Source organism: Triticum dicoccoides, chromosome 6B, assembly GCF_002162155.2.
Source record: "Triticum dicoccoides isolate Atlit2015 ecotype Zavitan chromosome 6B, WEW_v2.0, whole genome shotgun sequence".
NCBI classification, from domain to species: Eukaryota; Viridiplantae; Streptophyta; class Magnoliopsida; order Poales; family Poaceae; genus Triticum; species Triticum dicoccoides.
Window position 1 is genome coordinate 29,128,121 of NC_041391.1, and position 10,849 is coordinate 29,138,969.

The 10,849-nt window shown below is 46.9% G+C and overlaps 1 protein-coding gene across 1 annotated transcript; it reads right to left on the minus strand.

The window, feature by feature from the left end:
• On the minus strand, nucleotides 1-1,819 carry LOC119325165 (high-affinity nitrate transporter 2.1-like). Its single transcript, XM_037598919.1, has one exon. The coding sequence runs from the start codon at nucleotides 1,726-1,728 to the stop codon at nucleotides 205-207; it is 1,524 nt and encodes a 507-aa protein (XP_037454816.1). The 5' UTR covers nucleotides 1,729-1,819; the 3' UTR covers nucleotides 1-204.
• Nucleotides 1,820-10,849: the final 9,030 nt, after the last annotated feature.

Consider the following 10,849-nt stretch of genomic DNA (forward strand, 5'->3'; position numbering starts at 1 on the left):
AATTCCAAAGTTGTTCATGTAATTTCCGGACCACTTTGATACTACATACCCTCACATGCATACACGTTTCTTGCATATAGAGGAACTCTGAACGTTCCCTAACATATACAAGTAGAACTACATGGTGTTGTAGGCGTAGATATACATGACATGTATATTTACACGGTGAGCTTTATGTTTGGTAGGTAAAAGAAAATTTTGATCTTATACATGTTGAGGTGTGTTGTTGGGTGGCGTGGCAGATGTGGCAAGGACGACGTTGCGCCTTCCACGTTCCGAGCGGGAGTTCTCGGCGAACTTTTGACCTGCGATATGGAGACCCTTGCTTTTCTCCTCCTCCGACCACTCGGAGGCGTAGTACTCTTCCTCCGTGGCATCGGCGCTGGCTGGGAAGAACATGGAGCCCCACTGTGGGAAGTGCACAAGAGTGACGGGCAGCGTGCAAGCCATGATCATGATGCCCATGTACTCGAGACCCCTCCCAGTGGAGTATTGCGACGAAGTGAAGAATAGAAGTTGTGTGAGCCCAGCTCCCACATTGCCACCTGCGCCGGTGAGCCCAGAGATGATCCCAAGGGAACGTCTGGAAACGAATGGTGCGACACCGAATACAGCACCACATGCAGCCTGGGCGCAGATGGAGAAGAGGACCATGGCAGTCACTGAGGCAGGAAGGGCCGATGCACGACCGAGCCAGATGCAGAAAGCTCCGCCAGCGGTTTGGAGGATCCAGATGTTCCAAAGGCGAGCACGCATGCCAAAGTACCGAGCGCCAAGGTCGGAGAGGTAGCCGCCCATAGGACGTGCGACGATGTTGGCCATGCCGAAGCAAGCGGCGATGGTTCCAGCGGCGCGAAGGTCTAGGTGAAAGTGGTCATAGTAGTACTCGGCGATGACGTTGTCGGTGGTGAGCTCGACGCCCATGCAGTAGCCGTAGAGGAGGACGAAGATCCATGTCCGGTAGTTGGTGACGGCACCCCAAAGGACCTTGGAGAACTTGTCCTTGGCCATGTCTCCCTTCTTCTGGAGGCTTGCAAGGTTGCCATCAGGAAGATCTTGGCCCATTGTGAGTACCAACAAACCCATCACAATGTGCATCATTCCAGGCACGAAGTAGGCGATACGCCATGCCACAAATGGCGTGGCACCACACTTTTGGATAGCATGGAAGACGAGGGGCATGATGAGCTGTGTGGCGCCGCCACCCATGTTTCCCCACCCGGCCGCGAGGCCATTCACCGTGCCAATGATTTTACTGTTGAACATGGTGCTCATCCAGTACTGGCACGACACGAAGGTGGCGAGGGAGAAGCCGATGAGGAAGCGGACTGCGATGTAGCCCGACGCATCGTCGATGACGGCCATGCAGAAGACCGTGGGAGCCGAGAGCATGACGAGGAAGGCGCAGCCGTACCGCGGCCCAAGAAGGTCGCAGATGGCACCCATGGCCAGCCTGGAGAAGATAGACCCTGACACGGAGGCCACTCCGGCATTGCCAATGTCAGCCTTGGCGAGGTTGAGGTTGTCGCGAATGATGGGCACCAACGGAGCCGCGGCGAAGGTGGAGACGAAGCAGGTGAAGAAGGAAATCCAGGAGAGGTGGAAGGTGCGCATGTGCGGGTTGGCAAAGGAGAAGAGCCTGAAGGACTTGGCCTTGTGCTCCGAGTCCACGGGCAGCGTGAACTTGCTCGCCGCCGTGTCGCCATGAGCGCTGGCCTCCACCTCCATATCTGCCTCTCCTGTCCTGACCGAGCTAGGCTTCTTCTCTGCTAGCTCCTTGGAGCTAAGCTTAGCTACTTGCAGTGGCCGGCAACTAGGAGTTGCTAATGGTTGTGTGGTTTGGTGCTTTGGATCTTGGATCGATTGGGTATTTATAGTAGGATACAACGCAGGAGTTGACATTGGGAATTTGTTATCACGATGCATCTCTCTTTTTCTTTTTAGGAGTGATCAAGATGCATCTCTCTTGGTTAGCGTTGAAGGGTAAGACAGACAGGCAGAAGAATGTATTATTGCATCTGACGGAATCATGGCAGCAGCAACTGGGACTAAACAATGGCCGTGCAGTGCAACGCAGTCGAGAGAGGGATTAATTAGCGCGATTAACCTCGTCGCCGCGCGCATGCATCTCGGCGCCCTCGCCCCCTGGGAGGGACCAAGGATCAGATCAGAATATGCACTGCTCCGGCCGTACATGGGCCCCTGAAGATGAGTGTACAGAAAGAGAATCGATCTGGCTGCCTGCTGGCCACTACCCGACCTGCAGCTGCGCCATTGCAAGTTAATGTTTTTCTTGCAGTTTCAGTTTTGATCTCCTCTTAATTTCTGTAAGATCCCATGCATGTGCTCTGTGTTTCTGGCAATTGCATGTGCTGCACTGTGTTGCTAGCTTAGCTGCACCTTAAGTTAACAGCAGTGAATTGATACTACTAGTACTAGGCTAGCTACCTGCTAATGCAAACGAAATGACTATTTCTGTTGGAGTACTAGAATTTCCAGGGCACAGGTCGGCGATACGATTTCTTGTTTCTGTTTGTTGCGTGCAGCTTTTGCTGCGATCGAACGGCCACGGCTACGACTATGGTGGCATACGTACCGCACACATTGCGGTCTTCCTTAAAACCAAAGGGCGTGTACATTGCACACAGTCGATGCTCTGACTTTGCGACACACACTTGGCTCGCAACTATGTCAACCTTGACACCGACAGCATGTACGTACTACCTAGAAGAGGACAGGTAGTGACCTCACGTACATCTTTCAATTTCCCTTGTTGCATGCCTCTTGGCAGAGTAATTAATTTAAAATTTACAATATTTGATATTATTGATTGTGTTGGAAATAACTTAGTTGCATCCAGAGATCTCTATAAAGAACATTTCTCTATTGATTCATAAATGGTTCCCCGCACCGTCGACAGCACTTGCGCGAGGAGGAGGTTCTCCAGCGGTGATGCATTCAGAAAGGAAAGGGCTCATGAACGTCATCGTCGCGGAATCGAACAGCATTAGCCAGTTCGTGAGTTTTCACCCAGAAGAGAAAGTTCGAGTAAACTCTAGACAGTGTGTTCAACAAGGGAGCATAAACCGTCATTGTCTTCTTTTTTTTAAGAATCACCGGGGAGGAGTTCCTCCACCTGAATATATTACTCAAACTGGCCAAATGCCAGAGTTGTGATCCAGTTTATAAGGGAAACCGGATCGAAAACATTAACAAATTGACCCTTTTATGAGGAAAACCAGGCCAAAAACCCTACAAGTAGCAAGTAAAGGAAGATTAGAAAAGAAAAAGGGCACCCAGGACATGGCGCGACCTAGCTACCAGACATAAGACCATCATCACTAGACACAAGTAGATGTGGTGTGTCGTCGAGAGATCATAATACCAAGACATTGCAAATAGCCAAACGCACCGACGAGCATACTGACCCCCACGGCACAACTGAGGAGCGCCCACAATCTACGAGTGTTACACCACACACGAACCTTGACTAGGGCTCCGCCGCAGGAAATCAGAACGACTAGCAGGTTTGTTAAGCATCTTGTGCCATCATTGACCAAAGATGAGGCAAGATAGCACCAAGAGCACGAAGCTCGCCGCAACACAATGGCAACCATGAGAGGATCTCTGGAAAGCATTACCAGGGACGACACATCACACAAAGGGCAGGGGCGGATGGATGGCGGCAAAGGGCTCACAGTGACGCCTTCAGGAAGGAGAACGATGTTGGAAATATGCCCTAGAGGCAATAATAAAATGGTTATTATTATATTTTTTTGTTCATGATAATTGTCTATTATTCATGCTATAATTGTATTGACCAGAAACCGTAATACATGTGTGAATACATAGGCCACAACATGTCCCTAGTGAGCCTCTAGTTGACTAGCTCGTTGATCAACAGATGGTCATGGTTTCCTGACTATGGACATTGGATGTCATTGATACGGGATCACATCATTAGGAGAATGATGTGATGGACAAGACCCAATCCCAAACATAGCACAAGATCGTGTAGTTCGTTTGCTAAAGCTTTTCTAATGTCAAGTATCATTTCCTTAGACCATGAGATTGTGCAACTCCTGGATACCGTAGGAATGCTTTGGGTGTACCAAACATCACAATGTAACTGGGTGGCTATAAAGGTGCACTACAGGTATCTCCGAAAGTGTCTTTTGGGTTGGCACGAATCGAGACTGGGATTTGTCACTCCGTATGACGGAGAGGTATCTCTGGGCCCACTCGGTAATGCATCATCATAATGAGCTCAATGTGACTAAGTAGTTGGTCACGGGATCATGCATTACGGAACGAGTAAAGTGACTTGCCGGTAACGAGATTGAATGAGGTATTGGGATACCGACGATCGAATCTCGGGCAAGTAACATACCGATTGACAAAGGGAATTGTATACGGGATTGCTTGAATCCTTGACATCGTGGTTCATCCGATGAGATCATTGTGGAACATGTGGGAGCCAACATGGGTATCCAGATCCTGCTGTTGGTTATTGGCCGGAGAGCTGTCTCGGTCATGTCCGCATGATTCCCGAACCCGTAGGGTCTACACACTTAAGGTTCGATGACACTAGGGTTATAGGGAAGGTTTGTACATGGTTACTGAATGTTGTTCAGAGTCCTGGATGAGATTCGGGACATCACGAGGAGTTCCGAAATAGTCCGGAGGTGAAGATTTATATATGGGAAGTCATCATACGGTCACCGGAAGTATTCGGGGGTTTATCGGTATTGTACCAGGACCATCGGAGGGGTTCCGGGGGTCCACTGGGAGGGTCCACCTGCCCCGGAGGGCCCTTATGGGCTGTATGTGGAAGGGAACCAGCCCCAAGTGGGCTGGGCGCCATCCCCCCTAGGGCCCATGCGCCTAGGGTTGGGGGGGACCCTAAAGGGGGCGCCCCTTGGCTTGGGGGGCAAGCCCCCTCCCCTTGGCCGCCGCCCCCCTCTAGATCTCATCTAGAGGGGTCGGCCCCCTTCCCCCTTCACCCTATAAATAGATGGGAGGAGGGAGGACAGCCGCACCACATCCAAGGCGCAACCCTCCCCCTCTCCAACACCTCTCCTCCTCCATTTGAGCTTGGCGAAGCCCTGCCGGAGAACCGCTGCTCCACCACCACCACGCCGTCGTGCTGCTGCTGGAGCTATCTTCCTCAACCACGCCCTCCTCCTTGCTGGATCAAGGCGCGGAAGACATCACCGGGCTGCACGTGTGTTGAACATGGAGGTGCCATTGTTCGGCGCTTAGATCGGAATCCACCGCGATCTGAATCGCTACGAGTACGACTCCTTCATCCGTGTTCTTGTAACGCTTCCGTGTCGCGATCTTCAAGGGTATGAAGATGCACTCCCCTCTCTCTCGTTTCTAGTTTTTCCATAGATTGATCTTGGTGATGCGTAGAAATTTTTTAATTTCTGCTACGATTCCCAACAGTGGCATCATGAGCTAGGTCTATGCGTAGTTTCTATACACGAGTAGAACTCAAGTTGTTGTGGGCGTCGATTTTGTCAATTTACTTGCCACTACTAGTCTTATCTTGATTTGGCGGCATCGTGGGATGAAGCGGTCCGGACCGACCTTACACGTACGCTTACGTGAGACAAGTTCCACCGACTGACATGCACTAGTTGCATAAGGTAGCTAGCGGGTGTCTGTCTCTCCCACTTTAGTCGGACCGGATTCGATGAAAAAGGTCCTTATAAAGGGTAAATAGCAATTGATATATCACATTGTGGTTTTGGTGTAGGTAAGAAACGTTCTTGCTAGAAACCTATAGCAGCCACGTAAAAACTTGCAACAATAATTAGAGGACGTCTAACTTGTTCTTGCAGCATATGCCGTGTAATGTGATATGGCCAAAAGAATGTGATGAATGATATATATGTGATGTATGAGATTGATCATGTTCTTGTAATAGGAATCACGACTTGCATGTTGATGAGTATGACAACCGGCAGGAGCCATAGGAGTTGTTTTAATTTATTGTATGATCTGCGTGTCATTGAATAACGTCATGTAATTACTTTATTTTATTTATACAAGGAAGGAAGGGAGTTGGCATTGGGATCAAGTTGCATCTTCTCTCTTGATCAGCTGACAGACGGAAGAATGTATTATTGCAATCTGACGGAATCATGGCAGCAGCAACTGGGATTAAACAACGGGCGTGCAACGCAGTCAAGAGAGGGATTAATTATCGCGATTAGCCTCGTCGCCTTGCGCATCTCAGCGCCCTCGCCCCCTGGAATGTCCAGGTCTCGATCTGCCTGCCTGCTGGCGACTACCCGACCTGCAGCTGGACAAAACTTGTTGTAAATTTTGTGTTTTCTTGCAGTCTCAGTTCAGATCTCCTCTTAATTACCACTCGTCTGCAACAGCAACTGCAAGATTCTGTGCATGTGCTCTTTCTCTCTCTGTTTCTGGCAATCTCATGTGCTCCGTGTTGCTAGCTTAGCTGCAGCCTAATTAATTTAACTGGTGTGTATTAGTAGTAGTACTACTACCTGCCAATGCAAACGAAATGATTATGTCAGCCGTAGTAGACTTTCCGGGGCACAGGTCGGCCATAGTTTCGTGTACGTACATGCACACGGTTTCAGTTTGTTTCGTGCAACTTTTGCTGCGATCGAACGGACACGGCTACGAGCCTACGACCATGGTGGCATGCGTACACACACATTGCATTCCGGTCTTCCTTAAAACCAAAGGGCGTGTACATTGCACGCAGTCGATGCTCTGACTTTGCGACACACACACTTGGCTCGCAACTATGTCAACCTTGACACTGACAACATATACATACTTAGAAGGGGACAGGTGGTGACCTCACGTACATCTTTCAATTTCCCTTGTTGCATGCCTCTTGGATTTTTGGCACGGTAATTAATTGATCATTGATTGTGTTGGAAATAACATGAGCAATGGAGTAACCATATCCACCCGTCTAATGCTAAACTTGTGGTCGTCAATATCGATGGCCACATCCATACTCCTAGCCAGCACAACTGTCGCGATAGGGCACCGCCACTATTCTTAGGATCATGGACAGTCCGCACAGCCATTGGTCGTGCAGATAGCAGGCCGGCATGGGCCCGGTTCAGGCCCAACAGGGGACCGGCGCCAAGCCATGGACCATTGTTGAACCAAGATGCCACCCCTTCACCGATATCCGCCGGCAAGAGGAGAAGACCACCCCACGCTGCCTCAGATTCCACACTCCCGGCCATCGTTTCCACACACGATGCATCCACAACCCAGCAAAGAGACCCACCAACCACCACCATTGTTTGCAAGTGGGTCCGCACAACTATAGCGCAGGCCAACAACGGCGGTGGAAGGAAGAGTCTTGGCTGGGTGGCTGGCTGTGGTGCTAGGGTTTGCCCCTGGCGTCGCCCGGGGAGCAACGCCAGGAGTATGGTTCTCGGGCTAGTAATATTCTTGACTTATCTGGTATGGTGCAACTTCTTATCGTTACATATCACTAGCTAGTAGAGCTTCCATAAGCTTTTTCAAACATAGCTTCTTCATTTCAAGTTTTAAACTTCAATTTTCTTTTTCTATTCTGAACGTTGCCTTTTCCACAATCGATCTGCTCATCAAGATTAATGTATAGCATTAGTGTAGTGTTTGATGCTTGATTTTGTTTACCCAGTGCAGCCTCTGTTTAATGCTTCGTTAGCACTAGTGGCCTAAGTCTAACCAAGATATTCAGATTAATGTCATATACATGGTCTGAGAGACGTAGCATGTCTGTCCCTTTGAACTTATCGGGGTTGCCGTACTGTTCATATAGTTTATATGATAACCTATATGTATGTATGATTGAAATCGTTCGTTGTTAAGTGCACTAAATGATTAATTATACGAACCAAATTGACTCTCTACACAGCTGGTTGCTACTATATTTGGCCCATCAAAAGGAAGTGGTTGGTGTTGCTAAGTACAAGACCGTCCAAACAGTTGACTCTGAGAAGATGTTGCTGCAAAAAAAGACATTAGACAGCTAGCCACCTACACATGCATGCAAAGGGTACGGTTGTTGTCCTTGTGCAGGTTGCATCACCGTGATCCAACTATGATACTAATCTCTAATCTGCACAAAGCTTAAAAGTGCAAGCCACACACACGAAATAAGAACCCAACATAAAACAGATGAGCTAGTGTAGAGGACTAAATAATCGGCCAATGTGTATTAAACAAGTTTAGTAACCAGGTTGGTGACCCTAGCTTAGCGCTGTCTATGTAAGGTGGGTTTGCATAATTGCACGCAGTGCGACCATAGATAAATAGAAAAGTAGACTGGCACTAGGGCTTGTGGAAAGGGTGGTTTGGCTTTTCCAGGGAGAAAGGGATGGATTTATTCGCAAACACATTATCCAATATCTTGTATAGTATTACTCCTAGATGTACACATATACTTCCTCTGTTTTTATTTACTCTGCATATTATCTTTAACATAAGTTTATAAAAAACAATATTGCCATTTACAATTACAAATATATATCTTGTAAAAATATATTCAATTTTTTTATGAATCTAGCTAATGGTATATATTTGCCATTGTAGATGTTAATAATATTTTCCTGTAATTTTTAGTCAAAATTTACAGAGTAAATAAATCAAAGGGAGTACAAGAAAAATAAGCGAGTGTTAGACGGCAAGAAGCAGGAAAAACTACTCCTAGATGTACATATATACAACAAAGTTAAGCGAGTGTAGTTTAGATGGTCGCGCTGCCAATCATATCTGAGTAATTTAGTTTTCTGTACATGTAATAAGATTTAAAATGTGCTTGCACAACATGGTTCCAGATGTACTGAGATAAGAGCACTTATGTGGCAGCGTCACATAAACGTACGGTAAATCTTGTGAGGTTGATAAAGTGAAAAATAGGGTTAGTCATGCTCTTGAAAACTTTGCAAGGTTTGAGAGAGAACAGTTGCCTGCCTACGATCAAGTCCAGATCAATAATGGACATGATCCTCCATGATTATGATACCCTGTTATCTACGTAATATATTCCCTTCCCAAAACAACCTCATAGAGAAAAACAGCGCATGTCGTAAAGCTGGCAAAATGACTCATCGCATTTGTCATGGATGATGGAAGATATTCTGCCATCGTAAATTGCTCTATTCTGGTTAATTAAGGGGATGATTCTGAACATCCCTTTAACCCCACCAGAAATATTGACGACTACTGAGCATGGCAATATGAGTGTTATGGCGTGTTTTCGGTTCGTTCGGCCTACCGCCTCTTGCTGGACACCAAAACTAGGTCTGGACTAGCTGGGAGGAAGAGCAGCTATGTCAGACACTGCTGCGAGTAGGAAGCAATGGTCGATGCTCAAAGTGTCAGATCCCTTGTAGCTTAAGCATTTTTCTTGGATATTTGACTCGGAATTCCATTCCCACTGAATCGGTCAGGATGCGCAGAAATATGCTGGGAGTCCAATGTGTGCACAATTTGCAATCGTGCAGAGGATACGTGGAGACATTCTTTGGTTTACTGCCTTATGTCAAAGTGTGTGCGGTCTCTTTTCGATGAGGAGTTGGTGGAACACTTAATAGAGAGCAAGACCCGGATGCAAGGTTGTGGCTGATTGACCTCCAGGAGTCTATGGTACAAGCTGATTATGTTAAGACCTAATCACGTTGCGGGTGAAATGGTGGGTCAGGAGGAAAGTGATCCATGAACAAGACTACCAATCACCTCTTTCAATCTTAATTGTTCATCAGAAGGTATCTTGATTACTTGGATTTGATCCCGGAGAAAGCTCAAAAGATTGCCCCGGTTGTATCTCATGTAAGGAGTCAATGGTTAGCGCCCGAGATGGGCCATGTCAAAATTAACGTCGATCCTGCTGTTTCAAGACACCGAGATAAGGGCTCTTGTGCTGTTGTATGCAAGGATGCAAATGGTTTATATCTGGGGGCTTCGTCGGTGATGTTTCTTTATAGGACTGCTGGTCGTTAGCGACAGATCCGCACGACTCTCGTCGATGGTCCCACTTCTCCCGTTCCGCCCCGCACGCGAATTTCTGACGATCCCACCACTGCTCCCGCTTTCTTTTTATTTTTTGGCATGGTAGAAAAAATGTGATAAAAATATTGTAGGAGGTGGGACTTGAACTCACTACCTCTTGATCCTTCATCACTTGTCATATCCACCTCGTCTAGTTTCAACTTGTGATTACAAAAAAGATCGATAAATACTTATACTGGTACATACGCGACTAGAAAAACAAGTCATTTTCCTTTCTTTATTTTTACCATTTTTTCTTCCCACAGTAATTCGTGCATCATAGACATGATAACTCATGCACTGCTGTAACATTTTGACCCTAGGTAAAAAATTGTTGTAATACACCCCGATAGCTTATATGTAAAAGAGTGTGGTAATTATACATCACGAACCTGATAACTCATTCACAAACATCGTGGTAACTATTGACCCGAAGAAAAAAAAATGTTGTTGGAACACATCCCGATAACTTATCTGTAAAAAGAGCATGGTAATTTATACACTATGAATCAGATAACTCACGCACAAACACTGTGGTAATGTTTTGGACCACATGGATTTTTTTTTGTAACACACGCCAATAACTCTCTATAAAGAGCATGGTAATATATACGACACGAACCTGATAACTCACTCACAAACACTGTGCTAACTTTGGGCGTAGAGAAATAAATTGTTTTTTTGTGGGAAAAAGGTTATCTCCTCCCTTGCGCGGACCTTCTCTTTTTTAACTTGGAACAAATGGTTTTGTGCGATGTGTGAGTTACCATGCTATTCACACAAAAGATACCGAGGGGATGTTTCTTCAACT

What these genes read in the sequence shown, in the direction of transcription:
- LOC119325165 (XM_037598919.1), bottom strand. Translation starts at nt 1,728, where the DNA reads ATGGAGGTGGAGGCCAGCGCTCATGGCGACACGGCGGCGAGCAAGTTC.